This window comes from Sceloporus occidentalis, unplaced genomic scaffold (genome assembly GCF_023333645.1).
Source record: "Sceloporus occidentalis isolate IW3139 unplaced genomic scaffold, rSceOcc1.0.p SCAF_10, whole genome shotgun sequence".
NCBI classification, from domain to species: Eukaryota; Metazoa; Chordata; class Lepidosauria; order Squamata; family Phrynosomatidae; genus Sceloporus; species Sceloporus occidentalis.
In genome coordinates this window covers 32,367,576-32,387,066 of record NW_028316990.1, presented here as the reverse complement: position 1 = coordinate 32,387,066, position 19,491 = coordinate 32,367,576, and the positions used below count along the sequence as shown (strand labels likewise).

General features: G+C 41.2%; 1 protein-coding gene and 1 pseudogene across 1 annotated transcript; one reads left to right on the top strand and one right to left on the bottom strand.

Moving 5' to 3' along the window:
- Positions 1 to 326: 326 nt before the first annotated feature.
- LOC149306391 (diacylglycerol lipase-beta-like) lies at positions 327 to 18,879 on the bottom strand. Its single transcript, XM_089540372.1, has 16 exons — positions 18,713 to 18,879; positions 16,848 to 16,982; positions 11,855 to 12,006; positions 10,855 to 11,029; positions 9,712 to 9,973; positions 8,278 to 8,403; positions 7,186 to 7,313; positions 5,852 to 5,978; positions 5,500 to 5,583; positions 5,157 to 5,234; positions 4,389 to 4,469; positions 4,149 to 4,276; positions 3,505 to 3,573; positions 3,318 to 3,390; positions 2,756 to 3,009; positions 327 to 1,531 (listed from the first exon to the last, which is right to left on the bottom strand). The coding sequence occupies exons 2-16, from the start codon at positions 16,940 to 16,942 to the stop codon at positions 1,336 to 1,338; spliced, it is 2,028 nt and encodes a 675-aa protein (XP_089396498.1). The 5' UTR covers positions 16,943 to 16,982; positions 18,713 to 18,879; the 3' UTR covers positions 327 to 1,335.
- On the top strand, positions 6,930 to 7,060 carry LOC149306392 (U2 spliceosomal RNA; annotated as a pseudogene).
- Positions 18,880 to 19,491: the final 612 nt, after the last annotated feature.

Here is a 19,491-nt window from a genome sequence, read left to right as displayed (position 1 = left end):
CCATCAACTAACTCCAGATCCATCTAACAGTAGCATTGTCTAGCCCACATTTTAGAAGCTTTTTTGCAAGAATATCATGGAGGATCTTGTCAAAGGCCTTACTGAAATCAAGATATATTACATCCACATCATTCCATTCATCTACCAACTTGTAAATCTATATTAAAAGAAGAATAGAATCATAAAGTTGGAAGAGACTACAAGGGCCATCTAGTCCAACCTCCTGGCATGCAGGAAGTCACAAATAAGATTAGTCTGGCATGACTTGTTTTTAAGAACTCCATGTTGCCTTTTAGTGATCACGCCATTCCTTTCTGAGTGCTTACAAACTGAATGATCTGCTCCAGAATCCTGCCAGGGTTAATGGGCTGATGACCATCATCCTGATTTTAAACCTAGAAACTTAAGTTTTACGAACGACATTTTATCACACAGAGCACCAACATACCCACAAAACGGCTTAGCCTCAAGTTGTGTTCAGTAAACAAACTTCATTATGAGATCATTTCCAGCACACACACGTTTTAACTGTACAAGATTACAGATGTAAAATTCTTTTAAAACAGGAAGCCTAGCTGATCCTTCGGGCTTGTCCTAATTAACCACGGGCAAACCGAACAACATCATTGCTTAAAATAAGGGATTTTAAGCCTTCTAAAATCATATTCAGCAGGGTTGAAGATCTGTAAACAAAGGTAGACAAGTATTGCACATGTATCCAAGTGTTATTTAAGCCTACAAAAGGTATCTACAATGCAAAATTCCTTCAGCAAGAAAGAAAACTAGACATTTCTGACATCAATGGTAGTGCAATGGAAGGCTGCAAAGCCCAGCTCACCTTGCTGGGGTCACCTTTGTGTATGTCCAAACAGTCAGTGTAGTTGCCTTGCACTTAATTTTCTTCTCCTGTTAGTATGTTTTATTTCTGAATTTACACGTGCTTCATAAACCCACAGGCATGTCCAGCTCTGCCCTGAGATGCCCATGATTTGCACAAGGGCCCACATCTAACAGTGCCAGGAGTTAAGCACTCGCTGCAACCGATCTCTTCCATCTCCCCATTGATCAAGTTCTCCATACAAGCTGTGACTGCAGAGCCTTTCATGATGCTTAAAATTCACGACTAGTTCACTTGCTCCAGTTAAACTGAGGCCAGCTTAAAAACGACCTGGTAAATTGAGTAGCCCCAAACAGCGGCCGCAGCGTGAAGGTTGTGTTCATCGTCCTGGACGTTATCCCAAACTTCTACTTCAGGCATGATTTCAGTACAAAAGGGCTGCCACTCTTTGTTAACACCTGAAAACAGAGAGCGCTGCTGTTTTCCTGAGTCTACAGTTATACAATGTTCACCGATGAGTCTCCTTGCGCTCGACAGGAAAGGCAAGAGGCATTTGCTTCAACCAAGCTGTTGAGAGCCTTGAGGACTACTTCTGGCATGTGATCCGTAATCATCTTGGGGCTTATTAAAATGTTACCAAAGGCAGTTTCTTTCGACCAGCTTGCAGCGTACCTGACGTCTGAAGTGCACCACCTGGGAAAAAGGAGAAGAAACATAAGACTTCAGTATTTATTTCAAACATTTTCTTTAACAATGAAGTCCAACACAGCAAGACGCAGGAAGATGTCTTTACCTATTCTGTGGTAAGGGCTCAGTATACACTGTTCTTGAATGGCTGCCATATTGATCCCCAAACTCTTTAACTACTCTGTCTAGAATTATAAGTTTTTCTATGGTGGTGAACCCATTAGCCTCCAGCTTGGAAAAGTTACTTTTTTGGAGAACAATTCCAAGAATTTCATTACAAGAGCTTTAGTCCAAAAGATGTAACTTCTGTAGCCTCTCATTCTGCAAACACTAACTTTAATGTGCCCAACTCTGCCTATATTGCAACTTAAAGACTATTAGTTTTGAAATGGTCTGTAGACTAATCCAATAAATCATTCATTCATAAAGAACATCCAACCTGAAAAAGTGTTCTGGGAAACAGAAATTTGGTCATTGCCTGACAATATTCTAGATAGACTTAAGAAAAGTACTATTCTACTGTAAAAATGTAAAAGATTTTTTCTCTGCTAAATGGATCAAAATAACATCAAATAATAATAATATATCTCCCTTCTCTGAAAGGATTGAGACAGGTTACAACATAAGATGCATAAATAAATAAATACCCGTACCCCCCATCCTTAAACTAATCTACATAATTCGGAAAAAACAACAACATTATAAACCATTTAAAGTCAGATTAAAATAGTCACAATTGAGGCGAGACATCTTGGGGCAGACATTGGGCAATCCATATCCAAGTCCCAAGATGCACAGAACATGCAAAAAAGAAATGATGGCAAGCAAAACAAAATGGAGAACTGGAAAGAGGAAGTCTGGTGAGATATAAAGGAAGACTGTGGGGTTTTTCCTGCACATTTAGCAGGATTTCAAATGCTAACAGACCTCATTTTCTTTTTTGAGAACCAGGCTGGACAAGACGGACCAGCTTCAAAATTCAGAATATAAGAGGACAACTGTTTCTTCAGTGGCCAGGCTTTGTTGATACAATATCTCTTGCATCCCTGCCTCTCTGACTTTTTTCTGTACCAGCTGATGGCTAAAGTACTGTACATTCAAGCTCTCTTCATTGTTCCAATCATTGTTCCAAAATATTAAAATTGTCTTGAATGCAAAATGTTAATTTAGAGGTCAGAAGAGTAGCAGGAAGCCTATAGGCGCTGATTAAAAAATGAGCCCCCAGTTTACCTTCTTGTGCTGGTTTCCTCAGTAATATGGATGATTTTCCCAGGAAGAAACAGGTGAGGATACTGAGGAGGAGAATTTAAAGGTGAGTCTTCATCTAGAGTAGTGTAGGAAGGTGACCGATGAACCATTAAGCTCTCTTCGGCTAGGAGAGGCTGGGTCAAAGCATCTTGGTTTCTACCATCCAGTTCAGTGGGGAAGTTATCTGGTTCTCCTCCAAACACTTCATACCAACATCCATGCAGCAAGATCTGGTACTGTGCAAAGGGGAACCAAAGGACAAAAAACAGAACAGATGGGAAATCGTGAAAGCATTTGGCTAAGTGGGATCCTTATGAAAAGTATCAACACCCACATTAATTCTGATCAATTCTTCCAAAACGAATGGCTACAGTCCTCAAGTTGCAGCATCCTTTTCGACATCCCACAGAAGGCATCTCAGATGACAAAGGGAAATCTCAAGACAAGCCATCTGTGATGAAGAGTCCTGTCATGAAATGAGCGGCCCAGACTCTGCTTAAACATATCAGTGACAAAATATCTGCAGGTTTGTTTTTGTATTTACCTTGGGTCTGCTACAGTTGGCAACTATTCTAATGATCCTTCTCTTCAGATCTTCCATGTTGGGCATACTTAACCTGTTTGATACAAGACAGAAAGAGTGTGGAAGGGGAAGGGGAGAAGCACTACTTAGGTCTTCCAACAAAGAACATTAGTTTCCCATTGAGCCACACAGTAAGTCACATCCTTACCTTGGAACAACATCTTTTCCAACAATGATTGAAACAATGAACTGCTTACTGTAGTCTGCAAGCGATTTACTTAAAAGGAAGGAAAAGATAGAATCAGGTAAGCGAAGAGCAGGCTTTGGTTACCAAAACAGTCATTAACAGCAAGTGCTATAAATTACTAAAAACAATCAGTAAGACTCAGAAAAGCTCTGCAAGCAAAAATATGGCCTCAGGGGGAAAAATATGGATGTATGACATTGTTATTGTTTGTAGTATCTCAGTCATATGTTCCTGTTTTTGAGAAGCTGACACCAACAAAACATTGTCTAGGAATGCAAGATTAACTGCACTCGCACCTTGCAGCAGAATTAAGTTATCAGGTAATGCTTTCAATTTTGAAAGCCTATATTTGTACACAATACTTGGACATGTACAGTATAAGCATCGCACATAAGGGGACACTGGCCTGAGTCCTACTATTAGCTCCAAGTAGAGCAGACCCATCAAACCATTTCTGAATGGTGCAAGACAATCCCTTGGGTCCACTATATTTGGCATTAACAATACAATTCGGACCACTGTGCTACATTTCTCAATGGATTTTTATTCTTAAATGAATATAAATGAATTGCTATAAATCGCCTTTAAAATGTGTTAGGATTTACCTTAACAAACCTCCTGGTGGAGAAAAGGCATAACACTTCAGGTTTGGGAAAGCGTTTTTGAGCATGATAGCCAATATGGAGGCTGTTCCACCTCCTAAACTGTGTCCGACGACAACCAGTTTATATTCCTAGAGAGTTAAGAAAAAACAAAGCTAGAACAATGGTAGATATCCTCATGAAATCATCAGCTCAGCTGTTTTTGTCAGGGCATGCTAAGACAACCGCAAAGCCACAACTTACAGGAGCAATGGTGAAGGCTTGGTTCAAAATCCCATCATTTATTAGTCTTCGGTAAATGTAGTTGGCAGCCTGGGTTATGCCCTAGGTGACAAGATTGTAAACTGTCACAAACAATATCTCCTTTGATAACCCTGGCCAAGATCCTGCATTGTCAGATGTAAGTACGACAAAAGAACTCCATCACTGTAGTTATGTCTGACAATGCTATTCCCAGCCCCAAACCTACCTTTATAGCAAGGCACTGCCTGAACTAAAGTTCCCAGTTCCTTATATCATCTTATTCTGATCAAACAAAGGGATAAGAAGTTTCCAGGAGCATCAATTCACTAACCTGTTTAGTAACCCTTAAGTCTGCCACAAGTACACGCCTATCCTCACTCCTTGCTTTGAGCAGCGGCTAAAACTGATCTTCTGCAGAGAAACTTGAAGCAGAGAAGCCTGGAATGTTTTAGCATCTGCCAAGTTTTACCAGCTGCCCCTTTGTTTTGTCTATTTATCTTTTGTTTACTTTATCATTGTTTGTATATTGGGTATTATCTGGCTTGAGTTTTTTTGTTTTAGGAAGGAAAGGAGGGGTATAAATATTTTTAAAACAAATATTACACTAGTGAGGCTGTAAACAAGGCATCAAACCTTGCTGGTTCTCATTTACTAGCTTCTAAGAAGGGAGAAAAACAGCTTTTCCATCAATTCCATGATGTCCTACTTCACCTAGGAGCACTCATTTTGGGTTTACCAAGTTCAAAACACAAAAACATATTTGCTGACCTTATGTACAAGACCGTTTTCTAGGACGTCTTCTAGAGTTAGGTTTTCACAATCGGCCGAAAGGTCTGTGAGTATATCCTGAATATAAAACAAATGAAACAGATGCACTGTAAAATATCCATTGATATAAATAGAGACACAAATAATTTTTGCATACACCTCTCTCATTCATGAGAGAGGGTTAGGGATCAACTACTAAGATGTGAAGTTCCCATCTAGATTCACAAACTCTCAGGTTGCTTACATTTCAGAACAATCTTTTTCATGAGCCTTTATTTGCAAACCTTCATCCCAAATAGTAACTACAAAGAAACATAATAGAAGCCATATATATAGGAACTACCTCAAATGACAAGGTTCCTCTCACAGCTACAACAATAGCTTCTTTTTTGTGATCCAATGCGACAAAGAATGGTATCTCAAAAATCTGAAAACAGAGAAGTATGGTAAGAGAGCCAGCATGGGATAGTGGTCTGAGTGTTAGACTAGGACACTGGGAGTTCAGGGTTCGAATCCCCACTTGACCATGGAAACCCACTGGGTGATCTCTAGGAAAGACTGAGTTTTCAAGTGCAAAACATGTTGCAGGTATTCTCCTTTGGCCAAACCACTCCAGTCAAAGCCCTAAGGGATGAGGGGCATTCAAAGAATTAAATCAGGATGTTATTAAGAACAATGTTTTTCACAGTGTTTACCTTATTGTGAAAGCTGATGTGAATGAAATCTCTATATTGCAGCCCTGTTATTTTTAAGATGGACCCAAAATGCATGTTAAAACGGTCGTCACCAATGATATCAGTCTCTGCTGGGGTCCTTCTACAGCTTAAAAACATGAAGGAGAAAAATGAGACACACAAAAATTAAACCAGTTAAAATTTCCGTTGAGTAGCAGATGTCTCTTCAGTATACATGCATATACACACAATTATGAAATTTGCTAGCACTTTATTGTTTGTATTTGTTAGCACACTGTAGAGTCCTTGTTGTGAGCATGGTGATTGAAATATACATGGGGAACATGTTAGGTCGAATTCCAAGCAAAATCCTACATGAGACTGGCAGCATGTAAGGCCACTGGACTCTCACTGTCTTCCCCTTCTGCCCCAGAGCAACCAACCTTTTCAAAGCTTGAATTACATCCCTGTGGTCTATTTGTGGCTGGAGAGGATGCAATAAACTTAAAAGCACAAATGCTTGCACAATCCTAAAGTACGCAAGCATGTGTGGCCAAAGGACTTCTGACCACTGTTTCTTCTACATAGTCAATGGCCTTCCCAACCCCAGAAATGCAGCAGGTCTCAAAATCAATGTCCACCCTTGGTTGCTTTTATCAGTTATGACTTGATATCCTATGTCTGAAGGTAAACATAACATAGACAACTAAGTCAGAGAAGTTCTTTAGGTATAAAAGGCCACAAATATCTACAGTCAAGGTCAGGCCCACATATTGTTTGTGTTTTGGAGTCTGCTTTATCCAGCTTCTTGGAATGTTACTTTAAAAATATAATTAGAACTATAGCTCCAAGCCTGCCATCTCCCCAAATAGCTATTTACTTTTATAGATACACTTTCCTTATTTGAATTTTAAAAAAATAGATGACTACAATTTACTGGTTCATAGTGCAAACCATACCTAAACAGTGAGGCTATACACACCCTATAATGATAAAAGTAACTAAAACTGTTTTAGTTATATTACCATTTGGTAAAACAATACCTTTATAGCAAAAGGCAGCCTTGCATTATATTAGTATGAAAAAAAAATCAGTGACTATTGCTTCTTGGCCTTTTGGCTAAGATCAAGTGTAGTGCAGATATTTCTTATATCTACTTAATGGTAGCTGAAATAGTTTTTAAAAAACTAACTCCCTTCTCATACTCACATAAACAAAGGAGGAGCATTTAAAAAGCTATACATCTAAACACATATTTTGAAATGGGATTTCTTCTGCTGAGTTATGAAAAATTTCATCTAGCAGGGTAATCCTTCTCAAGTGTTACATGGCATGCAGTTTGTGGGCCAACCTACCAGTCACTTTTAAGCTTACAGAGTGCTGTAAAGGGGTTTGCCATTATATAGTAGGGCCAACCATAAGCAGCCGCGGCAAACTTCATATAATGAGCAGCATTTTCCAATTCATCATCCAAATCGTTACCCTGGAAAATGGAGACAAAGTACAATCCGTATCAGCCTTCCATTTCTGGTATGAAATCAATCGGTTAAGTCAACAATGTGTCTCTAAAGGTATCAGAGCAGAGGTGAAAACCCTGCAGCCCTTGGGTCCCATGTGGTTTTTAGGACCATTTTGTGGCCCTCCTGCCCCCCAAATCCCCTCCCAATCATGACTGGAACCAGGGTTAGGCATCAGCAGCCTACTTTAGTAAAGCTGGAGTAGGGGATGCAGTTTCAGATGCTATTTTGTTCCAATCCTAGTAAACCTAGTTTCCTGGTTTTGATATAAAAGGAAACTGTTTCATGACTCCAAGAAGTCTTACATCGTGTCATGCGGAAAAGGGAAACATTTATGGAAGCATAAATCTCACATAGGTGTCTATTGAATATGTTATGTCTGAATTTGGCCATGAATTCAAAAGATCTCAAGAGAAACCATGACATTAAACAAAATGAGGCAGTCTACATAGGCTGACCTTATGGGTGGCAGCAGGTGTTGGGGGCAGCCTTACATCACTTAAGCAAGGCTGCTGCTTTCATAGTAGAGGACGCTGTCTCACCACAAGATTCGAAAGAGGATTCAACAGTCAGTCCAGCTGGCATTTGTACATGGAATGTGTGGGGGTACTATCTTGTTCTGAGACCCAGTATGCTGTAGTGGTTTGGAGACCAGGATTTGAATCCTACTTGGCCATGAAAACCCACCGTGTGACCCCAAAGAAGTCACATTCTCAACAAGTCACATTTCTCAGTCCCAGAGGAAGGCAAAGGCAAACCTGCTCTGAACAGATTTTGCCAAGAAAACCCCATGATAGATACATTTTAGGATCGCCTTAGGGTCATCATAATTCAGAAAAGATTTGAAGGCACAAAACAACAAATCATCTTGTTCTAAAATACAGGTAGCAAAGTGTCCTGAGATGGCTCTGAATGTCCTGAGTAGCTTACCAGAGGAGATAACGGTGACTGCGTAAGAACTTCTTCAGGCTCTTTAGGGCAATTCTCCACCTTATCTTGCTCTTGGTGAAGTAGAGTCAGGCCTGCTGCCACATCACTAGGCACCAAGTCAGTGTCCTGTACAGAAAAAGTAACAAATCCGGGAAGGGTGAATTTTTTAAAATGAAATCCTTTATCTTCTCCAGTTATTAGGATAACCACTTTCAACACATCTGTGCCATTAACTGCAAGGAGCATGAAAGGTCTTAAGGTCAGTGGAAGAGCAGCTAATGTGCCTCAGCATCTTTGGTCCAATCCACACTGAAGAAATAAAGCTGTCTGAGACAGTTTTAACTGCCTTGGCTCAACGCTAGGAAACTAGCATTGGGAACTGTAGTTTTGTGAGACATTTAGCCTTCTCTGTCAGAGAGCTCTGGTGCCACAATAAACTACAGTTCCCAGGATTCCCTAGCACTGAGCCAAGGCAGTTAAAGCAGTCTCAAACTGGATTATTTCTGGAATGTGGCTTGGACCTTTGTCACCAGCAAGTCCTTAAAAGAAGTGAGAAGAAAATTTGATCCTCCAAATGTTCAACTTCATCAATCCCCAGCCACTATGGTCAGAGTAAGGTAGTGCGTGAGTTGCAGTGTAAAACATCAGGAAAGCCCCAATTGTTCCACCTCCTGCCTTAAGTCCACCTGCATTATTCTGGGTCCCTCTGTATAGAAGGAGGGCCTGGGGCCTGGACTATATCCTCAGACAGCCTAGGCAAGAAAGACATTTGATCATTTCTGGTATCCTTTCCAGATAAGCAAATCCAAAAATGGAACCAAGTGGAAGCTAAACCAGTGTGAAGCCAAGCAGAGGTTTGGTCTTCCTGGCACTGGAATACCTAAAGGTAGAGTTTAACTGTTTTTCATGTATTTATTTCTGTTTGATTTAAAACTATTCACAGCAATTTGCTGTTCTAAAAACGTGACTTTTCAATGTATAGGCTTCTATATCTTTTATATACATATTTATTTCTGATTTTACATATTCTACATTTCAATTTGGTAAGTCGATTTTTTTTTGGTTGGATATAATTTCCCGTTTGTGTTTGTCACAGGAAATAGTTGTTTTGTGGTTTTCAAAAGAGCTGAAACAATGCTCTGATGGGTGCATTTAGGGATCCTAACCAGCAATACACCAAATTGGCAAAAATCCAGCAAAACAAGTTATTTTGAAGTACACCATATTTTTTTCCAGCTACGTAATTACTGTATAAAGTATATGCTTGCAATGACACACCAAAGAGAGGACTGGGCAAGTGCATTTTGAGAACCTTTAGGGCTGAAGGGTGGGGTATAAATACCATAAGTAAGTAAGTAAGTAAGTAAATAAATAAACCAAAAAAAGCAGAACCAAGGAGAATGTTAAAGGAAGAGGGGAAAATTCCTTTCTTACTGAGAAGTAGCTGCGAAAAAGCTCAGCGATGCTTGTAAAAGCCACTCGGTGGTCATCATCTTGCACGATGCAGCAGCACAGCAGCCGGATCCTTTTCTCCCACACTCGAGTTGCCGTCTTCTTGACATTGTAAAAGAGCTGGCCTGACTGACTGCTCTCCAGGTTGCGGTTGGGGCAGTGAGCAATGTAGAGCGTCTTCTTCCCGCCAAGAGGATCAAAGACAATGACGACGGCCACAACAGTGAAAATGATGATAGCCCAGCTGCAAGGAGAACAGGACAAGAGTACTGGTCAAGAAGGAGATGGCTTCCGGCGCAGCTTCCGGACTCTTAGGACGTATGCATCATTTAAATAGCATACCTCCAAAGTGACCCGAAGCAGCTTTATTTTGGCAGTCTGTATGGGGCCTTTATCTTGGGGGGATAGTAAAACCATGCTGTTACACATTCTATAGTATTTGCTATTTTTTAAAAAGCATTATAAAGCATGCAAGGGATGCTGGGAGCGTGGCCTGAAAACTTCTGAAAGTTAACCAGTGCTTTTAAAACAACATTAAAGACACACCTCTTCTGGCAAGCCTACCGAGTCAATTTTAAATCTTTTAATTGTATATGTACTCTATGAGTGTATGTTAATGATCTTATAGTGTTGTATATTAACTGTGGGTTTATGTGTTTTTAATTGTGTATTGTACCCTGCCTTCAGCCTTGAGGAGAGGCGGAAAAGAAAGCCGCCTTGAGTCCCTGCACTGAGAGGAAGGTGGGGTATAAATAAACATCATAATAATAAAATATGTTTTTTAATTTTATATTATTATTATTATTATTATTATTATTATTATTTTACACTGACTGGCAATGGTTCTCGTTGATTTCAAGCAGTTTCCTCCCTCTCTCAGCCCTACCTGGAAATATAAGGAATCGTACTTGGGACTTTCTGTAAGTATATGGTAACACTGCCAGGTCTGGGTATTCAGGAGTTCCTTCTACAAAAGACACAAACCTCAAGAGACCCTAAAATAATCCATGTCCAAGAAGATTAAGTAAGTGATCTGAAATTTTAAAATACACCAGAAACACATTCCATGGAGTACCTGATAGTTATCTCCCACCCGTCTCAGCTAAGAGGTCTGAGTCTCCTTACCTGGCAATGACGGTTCCAAATATGGCACTGATCATAGTCCTTTCACAATTCACTCTGCTGTCTGACACCCAGACGGCTCCCACAACAGCCCAGACCAGTTCAGGCAAATAAAGGGCAAGGCGTAGGTACAGCAATTTTGGAAGAGACTTCCTAGGTCCAGGGTTGGAAATAGTTCCTGAAAGGCAAAGTTGGAAGTTCATGTATCAGGTTTTTTAGCAGGGGGAATAAGACATAACAAGTGCAAAAGTAAGCAAATAGCAAAAGGGTAGGATTTACTACATTACACACAAACAAGCACTATGTGCATGATGCAGACAGCACCAACAGAACATGAACAGAGTATTACTGGGCACACTTACTCAGAAATAACTCTGAGTGAGTTCAACACAATTTATTCCCAGGCAAGTGGAGACAGGATTGTGGCCTATGTATTTTAGTGGCTCCTTTACAAAACCTTTAAATATGAATCCATTCAGGAAAGAGAGGAAGATTAATATATAAAAATGCCAAGCTCATGACTGGATCAGCCTTTCCAGTATAATGTTCTTGGGTTTTAGAATCCTAACCTTTGAGAACAGAAACAGACTCTTTTCATACTGTTTTCAAACATGATCCCTACAATAGGAGCAGCTATAATCATCAACATACACAAGTAACAATAATAATTACCAGATTATTATAAATATAAGTCACTGCAACAGATAATTTGATCAGCATCATTATTATTGATATAATTATCCATTTTAAATAGCCATTCTGTGTTATATCAGACAATTATAATTCTGTATTGTATCAAGCAATTTATTTGACAAATGCCTAATGGAATGCTCTCTCCAGTAATCTCTAGGTCCTTCAGTGCGACTTTTGGTTAACAGATAGAGTTGCATTGGAGGACCTAGAAGATTCCTAGACAGAACATAATAAAATCCGCTAATAATCAAATCTGCAAAGTCGAAGACGCAAATGTGAAGGGCCGAGTGTAATATAAATTGTCCTTTACCTTGCATGCTGATATACAAAATAGAAAATAAAGCACATATTATGGCTGCCAGAAGAACAAGGAGGACGAGAAGATAGCTGTGCAACAACCCGCCTCCAGCGCAGTTAAATTGTCCTTTGTGAATGGAATACAACACCAAAATTCCAATCCACCTGTAGGAAAGAAACAAAACACAGCATTCACATATCACCAGCTAAGAAATCCTTGGATACACACAGTAGTTTCACAGTACAATCTACTCACGTATCCTCAGAACTAAGCTGATACAGAAGCCTCCACAGTTCAGTCTAAGAATAATTCCCAAATTTGTTTTGGACTTCAACTCCCAGAAGCCCCAGCCAGTTTGGCCAACATTCAGTGGTTCTGGGAACTGAAATCCAAAACATCTGGAGGACCAAAGGTTGGGAATCACTGCTCTATAGGAAGGTGAAGACGTTCCAACAAGCATTTGGGAGACTGATCATTTATAAAGAAAAAGGGGAGGTTAATGGTGTGCTTACTGTTTTATTCCCTTTTTAAAAAATGCACATGTTTAAAATTTTGTTAGTTCTCTAATCTGTTATTTTAAATATCATTGGCCTGTTACAGACAGCCAAAATAAAGCTGCTTCGAGTCACAGTGGAGGTATGGTGTTTCAATGATGCAAGAGTCCAGAAGCCACACCAAAGCCAAGCTCCAGTCCTTAGGGCTGGAGCGTGGCTTTGGTGCGATTTCTGGACTCTTAGGACGCATGCATCATTGAAACACCATATCTCCACTGTGACTCGAAGCAGCTTTATTTTGGCTGTCTGTAACATGCCATTCAGAGTAAATGGAGGATTTAAACAAGTAAGTATTGACCCAACAGTGCCATCTTCACCTACTAATCCAGCAGACCAAAGAGAAAGGGAATTCTTCATGATGTAGTCTAATCACATTGGTTAAAGGGCTTCCTTGTAAGAAGACAGATATAAAAGCAGGGCCTTTAATAAGCTAATAAAGTAATTGCCACTTTGATAGTATCACTGAAACTATCTTGCAGAGTGGCAATAAGCAATTCACATTACACAACCAGCTAACACTATTTCCGGAAGTGTATTTATGGAGATCACAATCTGTCACAAGGTATTTCCATGCAACACAAGCAAGTAGTCTGTGGCAAAGTATGCACTGTTATTCTCTTCCACCAGATTTGTTTTAGACATTGGTTCCCAACAGCGAACGGCAATTCTGGAACAAAGGTTTCCCCTTATGAACAAAACGGATCCCTACTATCCCTAAGCCACCTTGAGTAAAATGAGAGTTAAAAATATATTAATAATGTACAGTAAAAATGCACACATAAAAGAGATATTTTACTGAGTCTTCAAATCTGTTTCCAACTGCCCCTTTTCATATTGGCTACTTTTGAGAAACACAAAGTCATGTTCTCTGCTTTTGCAAAAATTAGTAGTCTGTAAATTTAACACAATCATTAAATTAAATGTAAATTTTATTAAATTAAATAAATCCTGCTACTTGCATTATTTTTGAGGACAGCAAAAACACATGGTTGAGTATGTAGGCTACACAAGAGTAAAGTGTAAGCAGCTTTGCCCTCAGCTTGAGGGTCTCAGTAAAAATTGAGGGTCAGCTGTCTCTTGCTTGCCTCAGAAGACCTGCAGCTATGAGCTCAGAGGTGCTTGCATGGAGGATTACCTGCAGCCTCAATACTGCTCCAGTAACCTATCTTCAGCAGTGACTGAAAGCCACAAAGGGAAAAAGAACACGTAGTTGTGAATGTTTTAGGTTATTCCCCACTGTGCAGGTTCACACACAACTGGTAACCCAGAATTGCCCAGCCACTGGCCATACTGGTTAGGGAACTCGAGCTGTGATCCAAAATAACAAGCAACGAAAAATTCCGGTCTCAACTAATCCCATAAGAATCTGTAGTTTGTTAGCCAGCCACACACCACAATTAAAAACCAAGTTGATGTTGATTTCATAGAATCATACAGTTGGAAAAGACCCCAAGTGTCATCCAGTCTAACCCCATTCTGCCATGCAGGAATTCACAATCAAAGCATCCCTGACAAATGGCCATCCAGCCTCTGTTTAGAGACCTCCAAAGAAGGAGACTCCACTACACTCCAAGGAAGGAGTGTGTTCCACTGTCAAACAGCCCTCACTGTCAGGAAGTTCCTCCTAATGTTGAGCTGGAATCTCTTTTGTAACTTGCATCCATTGCTCTGTGTTCTATTCTCTGGAGCAGCAGAAAACAAGTTTGCTTCATCTTCAATATGACATCCCTTCAAATACTTAAAGAGGGATAGCATATCCCCTCTTAATCATCTCTGCTCCAGGCTAAACATACCCAGCTCCCTAAGTCTTCCCTCATAAGGCACGGTTTCCAGGCCCTTTGATTCATTTAAAACCACTCTTATATTATTTTCATATCCAAACCCAGAAGAATGGCTCCTTCCCCAAACTTGAATGACCAATAGAGGCAAGGGAAAACCAAAAGCAGAATGGGGAAACCAAACTGGTTTGTCTGGTCATCTCTGGGACAATTCACACCTAAAGCAACAAACCATGACTAACATGGCTTACCATGGCTTATAAACATAACCATTCTTTACAAGTCTCAAAACACTTCAGCCAGCAGAGGTAACTCCCAAAGAATACAGTGAAGTTTATACTTTACAAGGCGTCAAGAAAAGTTTCATCGTCAAGGAATTCATGGTCAGAAGATGCAGTGATAGCCTTTAGCTCAGAAGACTTGACGCCACGCAAAGAACCACAAGGCAGGTGGCATCACGGTGCTCCTCTGGCACTGGGTCTACATGACGCAGCACCAAAGGAACGTGGAAAAGGCATGGCACATCTGGCTATGGCGCCCTTTCTGCGGTAGAAAGGTAAAAGTATAGGACCAAAAACACCAGCATGTTTTAGTTTAGAATTCTTTAGCCAGTAGATAACTCTTTGGAGAGGCATTTCAGCCTTTTAGAATGGGGGGAAATCCCATACAGATGTTTGGAAACCACCAAATGGCTCTCTGAAGAAACCTAGGTTCAGATTCAGCCTGAGTTTCCCCAGCCCTGAGTGAGATAAAGCTATCAATACAGAACCTCTAGGGTGAGAGACAATAGATTTCTGAGTAACCGTTGCTGGGGACCAATTTTGGGTGTGGACCTGTTATGACTGCCTTCTTGTCTTGAATGTTTGCTTCCCTAAGGCATATGGATGGCCAGTACAGAAAAGAGGATGTTTGATGAGACGGCCCTTGGCTCTAACCAAAACTAATTCCAGGCACCTTCAAATTTCTTACATACTCTACTGAACAACTTCCTTCTCTCAGTTTGCCTCCAAGGTGCTCCAAGATCCCTTTGCATACTGATATTCCAGACTAACATAGCAATGTCTTTGAATACTGTTCAGCTAAAACAAAGCAAAACAATATTTAAATACTTGAAAGGTTTGCATTCATACAGACAACGACAACCTTGGGCTCTTTTAACACAGTAACCATTTCCTTTTCTCAAAACACAGGCATTTACTAATCATTCTGGTTGCCACATCCGGCCCTCTGTACAGATGGATTCAATTTTAATACACGATTGTATATAATGGGACTTGAGCATCCATGGATTTTGGTATCCATGGGGGTCCTGGAACCAAACCCCAGCAGACACCAAGGAGTCACTGTAATTGTAGCACTTCAGAGAAGAGATGTACTGATTCTGTCTAGTATGAATATCATAAATTCCCATAGAGAACACAGAGAAATGCCGCTTTGAAATAATGCCAAAAATGTGTTAGGTATCATTAGCTTCTCCTCAGAACTCCAGTATAGTGATCCCTCAGCTGCACATAAAAGTAGTTCAGAACATAAGATGACTCATGCTGGATAAAACCAAAGGATTAGCTGGCCCAGCATTTCACTCACGCAGTGGCCAACCAATCGTCCACAGGGAGCTCAGGAGCAGGATGTCAACACAACTGCGTTCTTCTGCACATGTTCCCCAGAAACTGGCATTAAGAGGCATATTGGATGTAATATATAACTAGTTATATTACAATCAGCAATTACTAAATAAAGTCACAGAGGAAACGCTATGAAAGGTGGTGGATAGTAAAAAGAGAAGAAGACTGTATATTAGATGAACAGACTCCATCAAAGTGATCGTGGCCAAGAGCCCGTAGGATCTAAGCACAGCAGCTGAAGATAGAAGGGCTTGGAAGTGTCTCATTCATAGGGTTACCTTGAGCCAAAGTCGACCCGAAGGCAACTAACAGTCAACAGCAACAACATAGAAACATCATGACTAGCAGCCACTGAAAGCCTTATCCCCCATCCATTCATCTAATCCTCTTTGAAGGAATTGCTGGCTCCTTTCTCTACCTTAGGACAGTGAATTCTGCTTTAGATATCGGCCATACGATGTATGAAAGAGGGAACTCTAGGCAGCCCATAGTAATAGTAAATAAAAGGACGTGATTAAAACATAAAGAAAACAAGGTATTAAGACAGAATTACATTAAAAGCACGGCTCAAAAATAGGTCACACAGACACAAATACAACACCCAGATGGTGACCAGCCTCATCCTTAGCAGCCAGGCAAGTGTCAAAAGCTTTCCTGTTTGCTTTTTCTTTCAAAGATTTGATCTGTCCTTTTAACTTGCACACATTTACGATATAGATATATGGATTAGTTATATATGCAGTTTAATTTGAACATTGCATCTTCAGCACCTTGCTCTAGCACTTGCCTTCAAACTGAATGCTAGGGTTCACACTTGGGATATGCAGAGTTTAGACATGTGCAAAAGGTCTGTTTCATATGATTAAGAGAACATCGCCTGTGATCCATGCAAGAAACTTCAGAGGTTCAGTGAAAGCGTTCAGCTTTTGCATGAGCTCAATTGCTACCATTCCTTGTGTTGTTTTGTTTTTAAACCAAGCATTGATGAAATTTATTTTTGGATAGCAATCCAGACCACTGTAGACAACACAACCGAAACAAACCTTACCAGATCAGTCTGATAAAAAGCTCAAAAGCCCCTGGGAAGACAAAGTCATCGCTGCCAATGGCCCAGCGCCTTCCAAACATGACCATCCCAGGCATTGTGGGAACGTTGTTGTTGTTGCACTTACTTCTTCACCACCTGCAGAAGAAAATGAAAGCGCTAAGGAATCGTACTGGTATTTCCAATAAGATTTGTTTGCTTAATCCCAACGATAATGATGCAAATCAGATTCAAATTTTATAAGATGTAAAGCTTTCCTCCTCCTCTCTCCATCAATGAGGCAGGTCATAGCTTACAGTTACACCCCAGAGTCTACTTTTGACTACCCAATTGTTCAAAGATGCCTAAGTAAATTCTTGCTGACTTCAAGAAGGCCTTCCCTAATATACATAGACATTGTATTGAGAAGCAGAGAATGAACTTTTATTGCTCTGCTTTTATTGCTTCTCCTGTTCCTGGCAAGCCCAGCAACATTAGGAGTGGTGCTTGGTGAATCTTAAGTTAATGATCCACGTATTCAAGGTGGACTCCCCATTTTTATACCTAGAATCACAGGCTTGGAAAGGGCCTCATGCGCTATCGAATCCAACCGCCTGCTCCATGCAGGTTCTCTAGCTAATGTAACCCCAGCCTCTTTCTGAAGACAACCAAAGAAGGAGAACCCACCACATCTCTAGTCGATTGGCTCCATTGCAAAACTGCTCTTACTATCAAGAAGCTCGACTAAAATCTAACTTTCTGTAACTGAAAACTGTAAGACCTGATTCTAGCCTCTGGAGCAGGTTGAGAAATCTATGGTTTCAAAGAGTTATACAGTACGTTTTGTGCTTTTCAGCCTAATAAAAGCATTAATATGGACTTTGAATCCAGCCTACATACACAATGAAGGGAGTATTCAGCACCTTAGAAAGGCAAGAGTTTGTTGTGACATGCGCTTCTGTGAAGCAGAAACTGTCACATGCCTTTACGAAGCCTTTAGTGCCTGTCATTGTTAGCCTTTAAGACGCTCTAGGTTTCGCCATAGAAAACGTAGCGCCTTAAAGACTTAAAGACAGAGACCGCTTCCAATCTATCAGCCTCTGTGGCGCCACGAATGCCTTTTTCATGTCATAGATTTTCAGCTAGCAAACCCAATGGCAGGAACTCAGCCATACTTTAATACAAGAGTGAATTTGTGGCACTTAAGAGAGTAAAGAGATGTAGTGCAGTGTGATCTTTCACTGACTACAGCCATATATCCACAGAAGCCTATTCTAATACAATGAAATATAAAGGTGTTGCAACATATCTTTGGAAGGAAGGAACCCACAAAAAACTATGGATGCCGGCCATGAAAGCCTCCGACTTCACATTGACTTGTCAGGTGTGCCGTTGCCATCTTCTGAGGCTGAGAGAGTGTGACTTCTTGCCCTGGGTCAACCAATGGGCTTCCACGGCTGGGCTGGGATTCGAACCCCGGACTCCTAGTCCAAACCTCAAACCGCTACGCCAGGCATTTCAGAGAGGCATATTATTCCAAGAGAAGGATGCATTATTCATTAGAGATGGATACTCATGAATAACATTTGCATAAATAATCCAGTTTGGCACCGCTTTGACTCTTTTCTGCCTCAAGGCTATGGAATTCTGGGAGCTGGAGTTTGTTGTGGGGCCCAGAGCGGAGCAAAGCTCCGCTCTGGGCCCCACAACAAACTCCAACTCCCAGAATTCCATAGCCTTGAGGCAGAAAAGAGTTAAACTGGTACCAAACCGGGTTATTTCTCCAGTGTGGATGCAGCCCAGGAGCAAAAGAGGGGCTCAAACAGCCTTCCCAGCCCTTCCTTCCCTTAGAAAACCCGCCAAGGCTCTTCCCGCCGAAGACCCCTCACCTGCCACAGCGCCCCCTGCCGCCGATCAGGAACAGCCCTCCTTATTCTGCCGCGCTGCGCACCTGCCTCGAAAGCAGGTCACCTACTGACAACACTGCGTCATGACGTAGGACGCACGGCGCACTCTGTTGCTGCACCTTCTCGCGCTCTTCGTCACGCAGCCGGCTGCGGCGCTCTCTTTTCTTCGCGCACGCGCACCCCGCCTATTTGAGCTTGGGGAAACAAAAGGAAAACAAAGCGAAGGGGGCGGGGCCAAGGTGGAGCATGCGCAGAAAGGGAATGGAGGTTTCTGCCTGTGAGGAGTTCTGCCAGAAGTTATATTTCGGGCTCTGCTCTGGGGCCACAACATACTACACTTCCCAGAATTCCATATCCTTGAACCAAGGCAGTTAAAGTGGTGTCGAGCCGGACTATTTCTGTAGTGCGGATGCAGCCAACCTCAATTTGGTCATCTTGGGTCCAAAACACGCTGCAGAAATAACCCACTTTGAGACCACTTTAACTGCCCTGGCTGAGTGCTAAGGAATCCTGGGAAATTTAGCTTATTGTGGCACCAGAGCTCTCTGACACAGAAAGCTCAGTGTCTCCAGAAAACTACAGTTCCCAGGATCCCCTAGCATTGAGCCAGGGCAGTTAAAGCGGTCTCAGAGTGGATTATTTCTTCAGTGTGTTTGGCCCCTGCCAGAGCCCAATGCTATGGAATTCTGGGAACGGGAGTGGTGGCTCTGAGGCACCAAAAGCTCAAGACTCGGGGGGGGGGGGTCAAAAACTGGATTGTT

Bases quoted from the DNA above. Each gene is read 5' to 3' on its own strand.
- LOC149306391 (XM_089540372.1), bottom strand. From the start codon at position 16,942: ATGCCTGGGATGGTCATGTTTGGAAGGCGCTGGGCCATTGGCAGCGAT. The intron at 5,584-5,851 runs GTAAACACTGTG...CTCTGTTTTCAG, and splicing joins ACATCAGCTTTCACAATAAG to ATTTTTGAGATACCATTCTT. The intron at 5,235-5,499 runs GTAGTTCCTATA...TTTTATATTCAG, and splicing joins GAGGAACCTTGTCATTTGAG to GATATACTCACAGACCTTTC.